The sequence below is a fragment of the Dendrobates tinctorius genome, unplaced genomic scaffold, assembly GCF_039654945.1.
Source record: "Dendrobates tinctorius isolate UK_male_01 unplaced genomic scaffold, ASM3965494v1 ptg000084l, whole genome shotgun sequence".
Taxonomy (NCBI): Eukaryota; Metazoa; Chordata; class Amphibia; order Anura; family Dendrobatidae; genus Dendrobates; species Dendrobates tinctorius.
Genome location: NW_027361752.1, coordinates 3,541,334 through 3,558,898, shown reverse-complemented (window position 1 = coordinate 3,558,898; position 17,565 = coordinate 3,541,334). Strand labels below are relative to the sequence as shown.

Here is a 17,565-nt window from a genome sequence, read left to right as displayed (position 1 = left end):
TTTTGCTGCGGTGAACAGTACCATGATTCCCTATGGGAATCAAAAACCGCAGTGCAGACGGTGCGGAATTTTCCGCGCGGATTATCTGCGGTTTTCAATCCGCAGAAAGAATTGACATGTCAATTCTTTCTGCGGATTCTCCTGCGGTTTGCCATCTCCTCCATTGAGGAGATGAAAAACCGCAGGGCAAAACCGCAGAGCAATCCGCAGGTAAAACCGCAGGTCTTTTGACCTGCGGTTTCACCTGCGGATTGTACAAAATCCGCACGGATGAATCCGCACCTTTTCCGCAGCGTGTGCACACAGCCTTAAAGACTCAGTTTCTGCTCTAAAAACTCAGCAGAAGACTCCATTATAGAATGTTTATTGCAATGGAATTTTGACATCAGTTTTACACGTCAGCTAAACTTATAGAAAATCATGAATTGAAAAAAAAAAAAAGAAGAAGATTAGCGATCCCTACTTTCCTAGTTCTTATATTACACTAACCCATGGATTTGGCTGCCATCAAGGTAGGAAGTGGAACCATAACTTGAAGTTACTGGATATGAATTCTGTTACTGAGGGCTCGTTTCCAAGACCATATGGTCAGTCTGAGTGCTGTCCGCAGAAAAAGCGAACATCGCTCGGGCCAGTGTTATTCAATGCGGTGCAAATTAGCATTTTTTGTCATTCACTGACCAAATCTGCATATGGAAAAAAAAAAAATTGCAGCCTTCACAGCTGTCTTTTGTGTTTGATGAGACTCACCCAGTCAAGACTATGGTTGTGCAGAAAAAGAAACAATTGGATGTCAATACGGAGCCGCGGTACAGCATCCGATACATTGCAAATCAGTAACAAAGAAAGTTGTAAATGGTCTTGTAAGTTATTAATTGCTGAAAAAAATCTGATTGCAACGGATGACATTTCAGAGAAAAAAAAAAAGAGTTGTTTTATATAGTCGTGTGAACGAGCCATGAGGGTCATGATGGTGAGTAGTGATTGATTTCATACAATGTTACACTGGTACGGTGGAAGACTTGCTTTTAGGGGAGCGTGCAATTCATCATGGAGGCATCATGGACAGCACAAAGCATGGACCATAATATGAACCTGTGAGGACTTCTTGTGGTGCTCAACAGGGCCCATTCACATTGTACAAGACTTAAAAGAGAACCTTTTACTATTTTTATCTTTTTTTAATGTAAGATTAGAACCTCCCTCCATTGTTCCACTGAGTCTGGAACAGTTTTTATTTTTCTTCTTTGCCCCTTTATTCCAAAGTAATACCCTCCGGTAGTAAAGGTGCAAATTTTCCCTTCAACTAACTGGGTGTGTACAGAACTTCTCTGTGGGCGTTTCCTTCTTCTTCTCCTCTGCCAGTAAATAGCCAATCAAAATGTGGACTCACCCACCAAGAAGTTCTGTGATACACACCCAGTTGGTACAAGGGAAAAGTTGCACTGTTATTACCGGAGAATAGTGATGAGTGATTGTGTTTGGATAAGGTGTTATCAGAACATGCTCGGGTGCTAACATAGTGTCTTCTAATAATATGTTCGAGCCCACGCTCCTGCATATTTTATGGCTGTTCGACAGCTGCAACACATGCAGTTTCTGCCTGTTTGTTAGGCAATCCCGAGACATGCAGCCGTGGGAACTCGAATATATTTTTCAAGTACGACGAATACACTCAGATGACGCCTTATCCGAGGACGTTTCTTCAGCACTACCAGACACCATAACTTTGGAACAAAGCGACACAAGAAGAAAAAGAAAAAACTTTTACAGAATTAGTGGAGCAGGGTAGAGAAAGTACTCTGTTTAAATAAAAATTAAAAAAAAAAAAATCCTTTGAAAGTTCCTCTTTAATTCTGCCTTCCATTTATGTGTGCATAGAGGCTTTAAAGCGATTTTAGGCCGGCCGGTGCATGCGATCCGGGAGTGGCAGCGCTTTGGACGCAGAGCATGTCCGCTGCGTCCAAAGCGCTGCCGGCTACTGAACGCATCCGAATGTGATCAATGAACCATGTGGATTCACCGAGTCCAATACATTCTATGAGTGCGCTTAGACTCACCTGTCCTCAACATCAATTGACCTGCTGTGGTCTGGAAAGTTGCACTGCATGTCCTTCTCCATGGGTGAGTCGCGGGCATCTGTGGACACATAGTGGGCATAGGATTTCTTGAAATCCAATCCACTATGCTGTAACATCTGGGCGCTGTACAAGTTTGCAATGTGCAACCCGCAGCGTTTACTGATCGTGTGCACCTACCCTAATTGAGATTCTGGTTTGGCTTTTATCCTAAGTCATGTGACAAGGCTCATCAAAGGGTCGACATTGACTTTTAGGATTGCTACTTCCAATAGGTGGCACTAGAGTTCTAGTCCTCTTCCTCTCTGAAGAGACAGTTTGCACATACCCTAGACTTTGTCCACTTGGAGCGTAAAAAATCCACAGTGAATCTGGAGTGGTAAAATTTGCACCAGAATTTCTAAAAGTGCAGTGGATTTATTACAAAAGCAGTGAAATCGACATGCAAAGCGCCGTGGAATAAATGGCATAATAAGTAACAATAATCCACAGGTAGAATCCGCAGCCTAAATTGATTTACTAAAGATGTCAGGTCTGCAGCACTGGTCAGATTACATTTTTGGATCCTTTTTATGAAATTTCATCGATTAGTACTAATACCGCAATACGCAGCAGATTTTCCAGCCGAACCATTGCGTATGTGAACATACCCGAAGTTAACAGGATCTGGATGAAGGTGTGAGCTCCGCACTTTACTGAATGATATCCATCAGGTACTATACAGTGTCTTGGCACGCTGCGTGGTGTACGGTACCATAGAGGTCTACATATAACCTATACAGCTAAAATACCTTTGCAGTAATGGCCATAAAGCCATACAGAGCCCGGTTCAGTACTGCAGATCAGGCTGTACAGTGAGCTTTTAATTACAGCGCCTGCTGTGATCCAACAGTCAGTGATCTCTGGGTCTCAGTATGGTGTCATGACTCATCTTGGAGGTCTTGAGTCACTTGTAAGTGGACATCAGAAAGGAGAAGTGGGCTGTGGTAATAATGCGTTAAATCTAGAATCTAGTCTGCATACAAGAGACCTAAATAGTATTAAAAAACAAGTTGTGAAGATCTGCAGCCGTCTCTTATGTTGCATTTAGATATGTCAGTGCCTTTTAACGAGCGCCGATTGACTGTTTAACAAGTTGCTCAGTGCTCATTTACCGGCCTGTTTACACTACTAAGGTATCATAAAATCAGCAGCCCATCTCCTCTTACACGGGTAATGCCAAAAACAATGATATTTTTTGCAAGCATTAAACTATTTGATCAACCGATGAACGATCTTTCTTACGATCTACTGCTTGAATGGAGCGGCAGTCAAGAATGTGCGACAATGCTCCATTTAACCTGTAGGGCACTGTCGGAGGAAGCGGAGTGTATGCTCGACCACCACTCCAATCAAATGGAGCTCGGAACCCCTGCTCTCATGATTAGTAGGGTTCCTAGTAGATAGGAGCTAAGTGTCAATCTTGGGCCATCCCCTTTACGGATCAATAGTTAAGGTTCATATCTAGTTACTCTACTTATGTACAAACGTTTTCACCCTGCTGTCACAGCACTGCACAGGAGCCCTACCATAGCGGGATAACATCCCAGCCCATACACGACTATATAACAAAACTTTTTTTTCTCTCAAAGGTCATCCGTTGCAATCAGATTTTTTTCAGCAATTAATAACTTACAAGACCATTTCCCCTTTCTTGCTTTAGGCTTATTTAGTTCTCTGGCTGTGTTGAGGCGTCTAGGATCATCGTAGGTACGCTCCACGGCTACTGCTAGTTGTGTGGATAGTATCAGGGGTCTGCAATCTGCTTAGTTACCAACCCCTCTGGTTTTCTGTGGCTTAGCTTGGTCTTGCTTTCCTCCTCGGTGACCCAATCATAACAGAATTACCAGCCAGGAATAGAGGGAGTCGTGTTGTGAGTTCATTTTCCCCTTCGTCACTGAGGTCTGGTGAACTCCCTATTCTGGTAAAGGAAGGTAATGAGCCTGATTATCAGGCACCTGAGCCTAATGAGGATGACTGGCTGAGTGGAGTCACGGACTGGATATAAGGCTGCCGACGCCCTTCTGCCCTGCGGGTGATTTCTCTGTGGACTTCTAGTAGACCAGTCTGATTCCTGCTCCTCTAAAGCTAAGTTTTCTGATTTGCCTGTTAGCATTTGTGTTTTATTTTTGTTTGCCTTGCTTTTCTGGATTCTGCCATTCCCTGCTGGGGTGTGCTGAATCTCCTTTTGCCGGTTGCTCTGTCTTCAGAATATTCCTGAGTACTGACATAGCCTTTTGAAGCCTAGCGTCTTCAGGGCCTTTTTCACTGTCAGTTTGTTGGCTCTTATTTTCATAGGGTTTTTCATGGATTGCAGACAGCATCCTTCCTGTCCTTTCCTATCTAGTTAGCTTGGGCCCTGTCCTTGCTCAGTCTATCTTTCTGTCTGTGTTAGTGTTCTTTCTTCTTGCTTCACCGTCATTAAATGTTGGGGGCTGCCTTTTGCTTTGGGGTCTGCTCTGGGGCAGTTTAGATTTCCCTTTCTGTCTTTAGGCTATATAGTCCTCCGGCTGTGATCGAGGGGTCTAGGGCATCGTAGGAACCCCCCACGGCTACTGCTAGTTGTGTTGATAGGTTCAGGGGTCTGCAATCCGATAGCTGCCAACTTCTCTGGTTTTCTGGACTTAGCTAGCATTTCTGTTTTTGCCTCCTACGGTGACTCATTCATAACAGAGTCGGCTGTCTTAAATCCAGTCAGAAACTCCAGATCTCCTGTCATCCTCCTCATTATCAGGTGGCAGGCCTCTGTTAATTAGATCAGCTCCATTACCTCCAGTAACCACCAGAGGGAGCCTGGAAAGAGAACTCGCGACCCCTCTGTCAATATAACCAGCTTCACTATTAACCAGAGGTAGGCCAGAAAGCGAATTCACAACAGTACTCGGAGAGTTCGCGGCGACATGTCCAACACTTGGGAAACCTGCTTGTGGGATGCCTTCCAATTAATTTAGCCAAGGCTAGGTGCAGATTGCATCAAGGCTCTTCCTGACATACTGTAACAGCACTATAGGTGACCATTCACCAGGCGGGAGGCCAAAAGTGTGTCCCATAACCAGTCATTGGATCATCCAGTGCCGCCATTCTGTTTCTTTTTTAGAGGACTGCTGGAGTATCAAAGGACTGCAGGGGTAATAGAAGACTGCCGGGGTAGCAGAGGACTGCCGGGGTAGCAGAGGACTGCCGGGGTAGCAGAGGACATCACTTAGTTATCACTGCCAGTAGCATGGACATTGAATGGAGTAATATGCTAATTGACTTCTATTATTGTTTTTTTTCCATATGATTGTTGGTTTCCCAGAGGATAAATAGGATCCATTGCTGGATTTCATTTTATAGAATTCAGTTATATTTATATCCCTTTATATTTAATATAGCAAATATTTATTTTCCATGATCTACACCAGGGGTCCCAACCTCTGGCTCTGGAGCCACATGTGGCTCGCAAAACCATGTTGTGTGGCCATGACTGACTGACATCTTGGTGCATTAGCTAACAGCAATGAGGAAAAGGTCTCCAGATGGTGACCTTCGTCTGTGGCCCTGCACAGAATAGGAAGTCTGGATGTGTGTATACTGGTGAGGAGGAGGGAATCAACATTGTAAGAAGGCGATATGATGATACTGCCAATTATCGGAGTGCTTGGAGCTGGGTGTGATGGCGAGTGTGCATGATGCAAGGTTACCCAAAGGGAGTAAAGTGGGAACCCCTGGATGTAAGCACATGGCCTACAAGTGTGGGGGAAGGGGGCTCAATGTTTTCTTTGTTGTGTCTTCAGCTGTCATTATATTGGGGCTCTTGGTATCACAATGGTGTAAGTTGGAGGGGACCTGCTGAATGTGGCTTGTGACATTTATCAGAGCTGAATAGGAGTCTCCAGGTAGGAAAGGTTGGAGACCAATGATCTACATGATGGATTTGATATGTTATGGCTTGGCAACCCCTTTAACAACTCATCCATAGCACATACAGTCATATGTAAAAGTTTGGGCACCCCTATTAATGTTAACCTTTTTTCTTTATAACAATTTTGTTTTTTGCAACAGCTATTTCAGTTTCATATATCTAATAACTGATGGACTCAGTTATATTTCTGGATTCAAATGAGGTTTATTGTACTAACAGAAAATGTGCAATCTGCATTTAAACAAAATTTGACCGGTGCAAAAGTATGGGCACCCTTATCATTTTCTTGATTTGAACACTCCTAACTACTTTTTACTGACTTCCTGAAGCACTAAATTGGTTTTGTAATCTCATTGAGCTTTGAACTTCATAGCCAGGTGTATAAAATCATGAGAAAAGGTATTTAAGGTGGCCACTTGCAAGTAGTTCTCCTATTTGATTCTCCTATGAAGAGTGGCATCATGGGCTCCTCAAAACAACTCTCAAATGATCTGAAAACAAAGATTATTCAGCATAGCTTTTCAGGGGAAGGATACAAAAAGTTGTCTCAGAGATTTAACCTGTCAGTTTCCACTGTGAGGAACATAGTAAGGAAATGGAAGAACACAGGTACAGTTCTTGTTAAGCCCAGAAGTGGCAGGCCAAGAAAAATATCGGAAAGGCAGAGAAGAAGAATGGTGAGAACAGTCAAGGACAATCCACAGACCACCTCCAAAGACCTGCAGCATCATCTTGCTGCAGATGGTGAAACTGTGCATCGGTCAACAATACAGCGCACTTTGCACAAGGAGAAGCTGTATGGGAGAGTGATGCGAAAGAAGCCGTTTCTGCAAGCACGCCACAAACAGAGTCGCCTGAGGTATGCAAAAGCACATTGGGACAAGCCAGTTACATTTTGGAAGAAGGTCCTGTGAACTGATGAAACAAAGATTGAGTTGTTTGGTCATACAAAAAGGCGTTATGCATGCGCTGTATTGTTGACCGATGCACAGTGACACCATCTGCAGCAAGATGATGCTGCAGGTCTTTGGAGGTGGTCTGTGGATTGTCCTTGACTGTTCTCACCATTCTTCTTCTCTGCCTTTCTGATATTTTTCTTGGCCTGTCACTTCTGGGCTTAACAAGAACTGTACCTGTGTTCTTCCATTTCCTTACTATGTTCCTCACAGTGGAAACTGACAGGTTAAATCTCTGAGACAACTTTTTGTATCCTTCCCCTGAAAAGCTATGTTGAATAATCTTTGTTTTCAGATTATTTGGGAGTTGTTTTGAGGAGCCCATGATGCCACTCTTCATAAGAGAATCAAATAGGAGAACTACTTGCAAGTGGCCACTTTAAATACCTTTTCTCATGATTTGATACACCTGGCTATGAAGTTCAAAGCTCAATGAGGTTACAAAACCAATTTAGTTCTTCAGGAAGTCAGTAAAAAGTAGTTAGGAGTGTTCAAATCAAGAAAATGATAAGGGTGCCCATACTTTTGCACCGGTCAAATTTTGTTTAAATGCAGATTGCACATTTTCTGTTAGCACAATAAACCTCATTTGAATCCAGAAATATAACCGAGTCCATCAGTTATTAGATATGTGAAACTGAAATACCTGTTGCAAAAACCAAAATTGTTATAAAGAAAAAAGGTTAACATTAATAGGGGTGCCCAAACTTTTACATATGACTGTACATACTTATAGGAGAATCATCTGTGATTTTTTTTTTTTTTTTTTTACATGAGACTCTTCCATTTTAAGAACTTAGTAGAAGGCAGGATTCAGGGACGGCCACCTTGGGCTACAGTCCCACTAAGAGTTTTTGGTAAGTTTTTGACGCTGCATATTTTGGATGGGATTTCTGCAAATCTCATGCCCATTGTGCTTTTATTTTCCTCAGCGGAAACAGACCTCCGGTCAATGTTTCAGATCCGCAACATGTCCGTTTCTCTTGCTGGTTCACTGAGTTTTTTTGTGGGTTTCCCCATAGACTTGCATTAAATGGAGAGAATCCGTAGGTAAAAAATGTAATGCATTTTTAGTATGTTTCTGTAGCAGAAATACATGTAAATACATAAGGACACGTTCACACGTTCAGTATTTTACCTCAGTATTTGGAAGCCAAAACCAGGAGCGGGTGATAAATACCGACGTGGTGACGGGTTTCTATTAGACTTTCCCTCTGATTGTTCCACTCCTGGTTTTGACTTACAGATACTGAGGTAAAATACTGACCAAATACTGAACGTGTGAATGAGACAAGCACCGCAGCGTCAAAAACGCAATAAAAATGCATGTTATAAAAAACACAATGAAAAAACAGCGGCAAAAACTCACCAAAACCTGATCGCAAGAGAATAGTCTGGCCCTTTCCGTGTGAGCTCCGCAGGGCACAAGAAAGCTCCAGAGCTGGATGATCCTATCGACTTGAACTCCATCTCTTAGAGTTAAGAGATGAAACTCATAAGTTTCTAGCTCTGGCCAGATTCATAAAACTACTCATATTATTGAGAAAGGATTATGTGGTCATTGTGACGTGGTTTGTCAGAGTAAACACACCAGCCTCATCAGGCCTAGCAGATCCATTTCATAATGTGTGCAGTTTGCGTTGTTACATCTGGTGACAGAGCCGCACTTCAGGATCCATTTTACATTGCGGTAGTTGTACTGTCCTGAGAAAAGAAGCATAAGTATTTCTCTCCAAATATGCACATTAATTTCCAGACATTTTGACTATACTGTAAACTGAATTCCTGATGAAAAGCAGAGATTTAAGCCAGAACTTCACATCTGCAGCTAAAAACGAGCAGGTGGATATACTCGCACGGAGGAGACAGAGCTCCGGGCATAGAGCTGTCTGTCATCATCAATTACTCCGCATGACATGGCGCAACCCGCTCGCTTATATAATAGATTGTACGCGGGGAGGAGGTTAGCGACATGTGAGATAATAAAGGTCTGATCCGGATTGTGCCATAAGCTTGGGACATGCATGATCGGGAAATGCCCCCGTATTCTCTTGGCTTCACTAGGACCAGGTATGGACTGGGGCTGAGAGTCAGCCTGGGCATTTGAAATCTCACAGGCCCATGATGTCCCCGTGCCCGAGCACCAGATGGGATATATTACTAATATTACCCTGGATGGAGGAAAGCAAGATTTACGACAAGACCAATATTTCTAATGACCCCCGTGGCCTGCTGGGGTAAGTGATGGAGTCAGCGACTTTCTGCTCCGACACAACTCTTAACAACACCGATTCTGCTAACAACGTAGTAGACAAGGCGGCCCATGACCAGTCAGGCCCTTCTGGCATTTGCCAGAATTGCCAGATGGCCAGTCCGGCCCTGACTAGGACACATTGAAAATCAGGGCAGGTTCTGGCTCTTCTGCTCCTTTACGTAAAATTGAAAAAACCCGCACTCCCCCCCCCCCCCCCCCCCCTCCAACATCAACAAAAAAATCAAAAGTAAAAAATCCACACAAAAATATAATTTAAAATTGAACTTCTCTAGCTTAAGTATATAAAAGCAGGCAATATACCATACACACAAGTATGTAAATGAGTGTCTTCAGCATGCTCAAAAAAATACATCCAAGTCCCACGGCTGCATGTCTCGCGGATGCAGGGTTTACCTGTTTGTTAGACAGCCGCAACACATGCAGGGATTGTCTAACAGCCGCGAGACATGCAGCCACAGGGACTCAGACATATTATTCGAGCACGCCGAAGACACTCGGCTAGCATGCTCAGATGACACCTTATCCGACCACGTTCGCTCATCACTAGAGAGCACGGCACATAAAGCCCTGATGTTCCTGGCACAGCCTGTAGTGTCTGCGGAGCCGGAATCCTGGGGCAGGGTGAACTTGCTGTGGGTGTTTTCTGGCTAATAGTAGTAATTGATGGTTGGAAAGCTCCAGCTGGGCAGAATCTGCTTACAAATAGCAATAATTAACAGGAGCTATTCATAGGGCAGCGGGGCTGATAAAACATTCTGTACCGCGGCCGAGAAAAGGCAGCGTTTAGCTCATTAGAGGAAAATGTCATCGTCTGGAGAATGCCATGAATCGGAGGGAGCGTCTTACCTGGTGGAGCCGACACTTGTAGATGTTAATCCTGGAGTACAAGCTCCTCTGCGGATGTTTGATCGCTGCCTAGTACAGCCATTTCTCCGTTACGGAGATAAAGTACTCTTCCATTCCAGTACATGGGAATTGGTTGTCTCAATACTTTGGATTTGCATTTCCACGTACAAAAAAAACAAGCAAAACCCAAGTAAAAAAAAAGCATATCCCCTATAGAAAGTAAATAGTACATGTAATAACATAAGGTACTTGGTTAACAATATTTTGATCAAAAAGCGTAAAAGCCATCCCACCGCGAAAAGTTGGGACTGTCCTGTCTCTCGTATTAAGACTTGACCAGAAGGTCAATGTGCATAAGGGCCGAGCAGGATAGGGGCATTCAGACGACCAACATTCAGCATAGAAGGATTTGTAATGCCTGATCGTTGGGTAGTCAGATCATTTGTACTGCCGTAAAAATCATTCCTATTGGCAGCACATCACCCTCTATAAGTAGATGACGTGCTGCCGATAGCGCATTGCTGTATGGGGACAGACGTATTAATGATCCCTCTGTTCCCATCAGTATTTGATGGGAGCCAATCAGCTTGTGTATAGTGGATAGGCCTGTGTAAAAGCGCCTTCAGATCCCCTTTTAAAGGGAATAGGTCAGCAGGTTTTGTTATGTTATCCGAGATAAGCATAATGTAGGGGCAGAGAGCCTGATCCCAGTGATCTGTCACTTACTAGGCTGTGTTTGCCGGTTCAATACAATCAGTGTTTTATCAGCAGGGGATTATCACTACAGGACAACTGGTCCAATCTTGCCCCCAGCACTGAGTAGCAGATTTCTGTCACTCTACAATGTACACAGATCAACAACTTAGATCTGTAGCAGAGTAAACTGACTATATCTTAACAGCTGCAGCCAGTAAACTAAGCGACACATCACTAGAATCAGGGTCTCTGTCACTACCACATTCTGCTGTCAGATTACATAGGAAAAACATTCTAACCGGCTTTAAAAGGACCGTTTGAGAGCAAGTCTAGGGTCACTCTCTGTGCAGATTTCTGCATTGAGACAGCATGCAGTATTTCTGGTGCGAGCAGCCGGTGTATGCAATAGCGAGCCGACGGGACAGGTTTGCCTTTTTCTATTGAGAAAAGCCAGATGAGATTATTCGGCACTATAGCTTTCTGGGACCCTGGCATGAAGGATGCTAGACGAGATGGTAGTAGGTAGGGTGAGGTCTACAGTTGGGTGTAAAATCCACCATGCCATGTCAGCCCCCGATAGATTTATTGCAGGTTGGCGGTGACATTGTTTTCCAGTCTGAACAAGCTTGTGCTTGTTGCGGTGTAGATCTGGCCTCAGGACATGTTCACACATGGCAGATTTGCTGCAGAAATAGATTTCAAGCACAAAGATATTAATGGAAAATGTTATGAACGCAGAAAACGCTGGGAATGTGGAAATATGGCGGCCGCCTCACAACACGGAGCATGCAGGGACCTGTAGTTGTAGATAACCAGTACTGAACTCCGGAGCGGAGGATGGAGCGGCATTTATATTTATTTAGGGGGTTCTGTTTGTGATCAGTATTTGTTCTGGGGTCTGGCTATGACCACCTGAATCCAGTCTATCAATCGCTTCACATTTCTTTATCACAAAACTAAGGCTGAGTTCACACGTTGCGTTTTTTTTAATGCAAATTTTCAGCTGCATTTCACAGCACCAGTAAAGTCTATGAGATTTCAGAAATCTCATGCACACACCTTGGGTTTTTTTTCCTGATTGTTTTGTCAAAAAACTGCGTTTTTTGCAAAATGCGTCACTTCTTTTCAGTGTTTTTTCAGCATTTTTTTTACCCATTGAAAGCAGTGAGTGGTGCAAAACATGCTGCAAAGACATGGGTATCAGTTTTTTTTATTTTATCTACTAAACTTTATCAGCGTGCACAAGGGACCCCGAGAAAAAAGCAGCAAAAACGCGGCAATACCTGCTTTGTCTAAGCAGCTTAAAGGTATGTGCACACGTTGCGGATTCGTGTTTGGAATTTTCTGTGCAGAATCTGCTATTTTTGGCAGAATCCGCAGGTAAAAATCTGCGCATTTTACCTGCGGATTTATTGCAGTTTCTGTGCGGATTGGGCATGTGCTTTTACACCTGCGGATTCCTATAATGGAATGAGTGTGAAAACGCTGCGGAATCCGCACAAAGAATTGACATGCTGCGGATAATAAACCGCTCCATTTTTCCGCAGCATGTGCACAGCAGGTTTTTTTTTTTCCCAAAGGAAAACATTGTACTGTAATCTCTTGCGGATCTGCAGCGGATCCGCAGGGGCAAATCCGAGGCGGATACTCAGGGGCAAATCCGCGGCGGATCCGCACAGCAATCCGCAACGTGTGCACATACCCTAAAACTTGCATAATTAAACTCTGCAAAAACAGAACGTGTAATCATAGCCTAAGGGAATGTGCATTGGTTTTTTTAGGTGGTCAAAAATGGGAAACTGCTTTAAGAAACGCCCCTTCTTTGATGAGATTTTCGTTTCCTGCAGCCTTGTAACAGAGGTTTTTTTTTTTAAGCCTTTGGAGTGCCCAGTTTTGAGCATTTTCAATTAAGAGCTGCTTCAAAGAAATGACTGGCATTCTCTTTTCTTCCACCAAACGTTTTTAAAAACCTGAAGTAGGAAAAAAAATGCTCAAAGGACAAAACATCTGAACCACGAGAAATTAAAGTCTTTTTATTTTAAGCGATTTTTCTGAGCAAATCTGTTCCAAAGGATTCCTAAAAAAAACATTTTGTGCACGTACACTTAATGTTCGCATAAATCAAGGATGAAAACTTACAAATGTTAATTGTTTATGTTTAGGACATGTACTAATAAGGTTATGGGCAAACGGAGTCTTTTTCAGGCCTCTTTCACACATCCGTGTCTCCGGTACGTGTGGTGAGTTTTCACACGTACCGGAGACACGTACACATGTAGACTCATTCAAATGAATGGGTCTGTGCACATATCAGTGTGTTTCCATGGACTGTGTGTTCCGTGGGCAAAACACGCAGACATGTCCATTTTTTACAGTCAGCACGTAAGGCAAAACATCCTGCACACGGAGAACACACATTGATGTCCTCCATGTGACATGAATCGGCATCGGGAAAGAAGCTCTACGGTAAGCGCTATTCCTCTGCGGGAAGTGCTGAAGACGGCTCTCGTCATGCTTCCTTGCTCGATCGGCGCAAGCAGAGGAAAATGATGAGAGTTATATTAATGTCACAACGATGACAGCAGGTGGGTGCGTTTGGGACAATTACTCCCATCATCCGACAGTTGCTGCCGCTAATAACAGTGATAGCAGGAGCGGATGATTGGGGTTTTCCTCAGCCGCCTGCGATCTGATGAAATAAATGAATGAAAAACCCAACGTGGGTTCCCCCCTATTTTCTAAAACCAATCAGACAAAACTCACAGCTGGGGGCTGCAACCCTCCGCTTCAGTAAGGCTGGCTATCAATAATAGAGGGGTTCCCACGCTGTTTTTTTTATTATTTACATAAATAATTTTAAAAAACGGTATGGGTTCCCCCCCGTTTTTGAGAACCAGCCTTGCTAAAGCAGACAACTGGGGGCTGTTATTCTTAGGCTGGTAAGGGGCCATTGATATTTGCCCCCTAGTCTAAAAACAGAAGCTGCCCAGGAAAGGCACATGTATTAGATGCGCCTTTTCTGGCACTTTGCCCGGCTCTTCCCACTTGCCCTGTAGCGGTGGCAAGTGGGGTAATATTTGTGGGGTTGATGTCACCTTTGTATTTTTAGGTGACATCAAGACCACAGCTTAGTAATGGAGAGGCGTCTATAAGACACATATCCATTACTAATCCTATAGTCACATTGTAAGACAACGCAGACACAGCCAGAATAAAGTCCTTTCTTTGAAAAAATGACACAGACTCCTTTACGAATCTCAATTAAACCATACTTACTGCATTGTCCAATCCCAGTGAAGCCTTCTATCTCCTGTAATAAAAAACCAACAATATACCATACCTGTCCATTGTTGTGTCCCACGCTGTAATCCATGTTTAGGGACTAAATAGTTTTCAACCTGGATGGCGCCAAAATGTGACCATTCCAGCTGAAAACCACTGGTGAATGAGGTGCTGAGAGCGCAGCATCATTCACCAGCAGTGACCTCATCACTGGCATTTTCCCACGGTCCTGAGGTCACCGCATTTCAGCCCGGCCTCGAAGAAAAGGCCATTCAAAAATTATGGGGAGATTCACAAGGAGTGGACTGCTGCTGTATCCACCACACACAGCCGTATCCAGGACATAGGCTACAGGTGTCGCATTCCTTGTGTCAAGCCACTCATGACCACTAGACAACGCCAGAAGTGTCTTACCTGGGCCAAGGAGAAAAATATCTAGACTGTTGCTCAGTGGTCCAAGGTGTTGTTTTCAGATGAAGGTAAATTTTGACTTTCTTTTGGAAATCAAGGTCCCAGAGTCTGGAGGAAGAGCGGAGAGGCCACAATCCAAGCTGCTGGAGGTCTAGTGTGAAGTTTCCACAATCAGTGATGGTTTGGGGAGCCCATGTCATCTGCTAATGTTAGTCCACTGTGTTTTATCAAAATCATTTTTCAAGCTGGTGTTATAAAGTATTCTAATTTCCTGAGATAATGACTTTTGGGTTTTCATTGGGTGTAAGCCATAATCATCAACACTAGCAGAAACATGTGACATAGATCACTCTGTAATGACTCTCTATAATATGAGTTTCACTTTGTGTATTGAAGAACTGAAATAAATTAACTTTTTGATGATATTCTAGTTTTGTGAGAAGCCCCTGTATAAATAATAAAGGGCATTTGTTACCCAGCTTTCCCAGCTATAGATATAAATTTATATATAGATAGAACTTTAGCAAGGTCTCTGTTTACGGTCAGCTAATGAGATCCTTTTCGGTTACATAAAAAACCTGCAAACCTATATAGATTCCTGCTTGGGTGGATGCAGTATATGCAGACTACTTACAGACAATCCTGATTGTTTGCTACAATGTCAGGTTGGGGATGCTTATTAGCAGATTGTTTTGCAGAGATTGGATACAAGTGTAGCAAACCCTCAGGTGTGAGAAGCTGATCTCTTGATGTGGCCTGGAGTGTTCCCATCCATGTGCAGCAAATTTGTAGAAGAAAAACAGAGAGTATTAAAATATTGAATTAAACTGGGAAATGAAGCCTGGCCTTGTTCACCCTCTTTTTTTTTTTTGTCACGTTTTCTCTGTGTTTTTCAAGGGTAAAAAATGCTGCACTTTACAGTACTGTACTACTGCTTATTTTTCCCAGCAAATTATTTTTTTCCAGTCTGCCGAGTGTCAATTCTTGCGTCGTTTTTGGAGTGTTTTTCATTCATTCAAATGAATGTGGGAAAAGGAACTCTAGTAAAAACTCATGTGTTTTATTCAGCATTTTTCCTGCTAACACTAGTTAGTTTTTGGTACAGAAAAAAGCTGCTGAAAATTCTCAACAGGTGCACATACCCATCACATCAGTGGCATTGGAAAGTGTGAAAGTGCTCATATCTTTGGTGAGAAGTTCCCATTGTCCTCTTGTCCCCTGAATGTATTTTTACATTTGCATTGGAATCAGCATCCTTCTAATTTCCTTTATGAGGTCTAATTATCCACATGTAGCTAAGAACACACCTCCCTTCCTCCATCAATTCCTTCCCTCCCTTTCCTTCCCTTGGTCTTCATTCATTCTTTGTGTGTGCACTCCGCCCAAATCCACATACACACTTTAACTAGTAAATGTGAAATCTCCTAACCTGCCAGCACGATGCCTTCTGTGTAGTCAGATATTTCTTTTGCACTTGAATATAAAATGATTTCGTCTTCTGTTGTCTCTTATAAGAAAATTATACAGCTTGTTAGATGGGTAAATTTGCAAAGTACTTGTAAAAACAAGCAACCTTGCAATCTACATATTGTTAAAATTTGGTCTTGCACACCCCAAATTTTTACTATGTCATTGTTTCCTGTTTTTTGCCAAATTAACATCCCATCACTGTTGTATGTAGAGTGGTGGCCGGACAAGTGCAACACAGGTCACGTATGCAGTGACACAGGAGCACAGAGCAAGGGTTAAACAATTATTCACTTTATCAATGCAGGAGTAACCTCCTCAAAGGGAGAAAAACAAGGAAAATGCAGATAAAGGGCTGAGGGTTAAACAGGGTAACAGTAATTCAGATTAACAGTCTATCAGTTTCACTTATCGTGATTCAGTTGTCTGTTTCTCTCTCAGAGTCCGATGGCGGTTTGGCTGCCGGCTGAGATCGGTGCCGAGTCTTCCTGCTTCCCCGCCTAACAAACGGTCCTACTTCTGACGGGAGCGGGGCTGGTCACCTAGTCCATTCAGCTGCCGTGCAAGAGAGTGGAGTCCTCTGTAAACCTCCACTCGGCGTGCGTTTCTCTGCACGTCCGCTGGTACTTGAGAGTTCTCGCCGCACTCGTCCATGATCTCCACTCTGCGGCCTATCCCTCCCCACAGGCCGGCAAAGGTCCTCACTCATTCTGCTTTCCAGAAGTAAGCCTCTCTCTTTTCCCGCTCAAACCCCCTTATACTTCCCTGACTCACCACACCCCCTCTCTGCAGGTCATGGGTCTCCTCCGGCCTCAATTTCCTTCCCCTCTGCAACAATAGACGCTGCCCCAGCATTTCCGGACCTGGTGCCCTGTCTGCACCCACGGCCCGGTCTTTTTCCTTACATATGCGCAGTGCTTACAAGCTGTTTGGTGATGAGCTTGTAAGCCCTGCACTGAGGTTGGCCAGGATCGCTGGAGTGTGATGTTAGATTTCGATCCAGACAGGATGAATCACGCTACAGATGCAAAGCCGCCACATAAAAAGCAATATAGTGCACAAAGGTCAGGCCAGCAACATGATGATGCTCCAGGGAAGGGATGATGCTCCAGGGAAGGGATGATGCTAAAGATAAGGGATGATGCTAAAGATAAGGGATGATGCTTCCAGGGAAGAGATGATGCTTCCAGGGAAGGGATGATGCTTCCAGAGAAGGGATGTTGAGCCAGGGTAGGGATGATGATCCAGGGAAGGGATGATGAGCCAGGGAAGGGATGATGCTTCCAGGGAAGAGATGATGAGCCAGGGAAGGTGTTAGGAGTGGCGGAAGACACTAAATAAAAAATAAATAAAGTGCCTTCGCCACCCGGGGTCCACCGTGCGGTGGATGGAAAATCGCTGCTAGAGAGGCAGAGCACAAGGCGGTAATGTGCACAAGGGTTAAACGGCACCCAGTGCACAAAAGCAAGCTTTGTTATACTCACAGAGCTGCAGGCAAATAAGCTCAAATTAAACGCTGAGTCTGTTCAGAGTCACAGACACCCAGCGATATAATCGCGGTATTCGCGGTCACAGGAGTAGCCTTAAACAGCAGGACTACTCCGTCTAGAC

At 43.7% G+C, this 17,565-nt stretch overlaps 1 protein-coding gene and 1 long non-coding RNA gene across 3 annotated transcripts in view; one reads left to right on the top strand and one right to left on the bottom strand.

Moving 5' to 3' along the window:
- LOC141097326 (uncharacterized) overlaps positions 1 to 14,720 on the bottom strand; it is a 55,651-nt gene extending 40,931 nt beyond the window's left edge. The window contains exon 1 of the long non-coding RNA XR_012233914.1: positions 14,491 to 14,720. This is a non-coding gene — a long non-coding RNA (uncharacterized lncRNA). The remainder of the gene's footprint in view (positions 1 to 14,490) is intronic.
- The window catches only part of CRYBG3 (crystallin beta-gamma domain containing 3), a 205,349-nt gene that overhangs the window by 3,717 nt on the left and 184,067 nt on the right, over positions 1 to 17,565 (top strand). Inside the window, exon 1 of one of the 2 annotated variants that reach the window (XM_073584407.1) lies at positions 11,159 to 11,219. The exons of the other annotated variant lie outside the window; for it this stretch is intronic. Within the exon in view, the coding sequence (XP_073440508.1) occupies positions 11,164 to 11,219 (56 nt within the window). The 5' untranslated portion in view covers positions 11,159 to 11,163. Of the gene's footprint in view, positions 1 to 11,158; positions 11,220 to 17,565 lie in introns of those variants that run through there. 2 annotated transcript variants of the gene reach the window in all.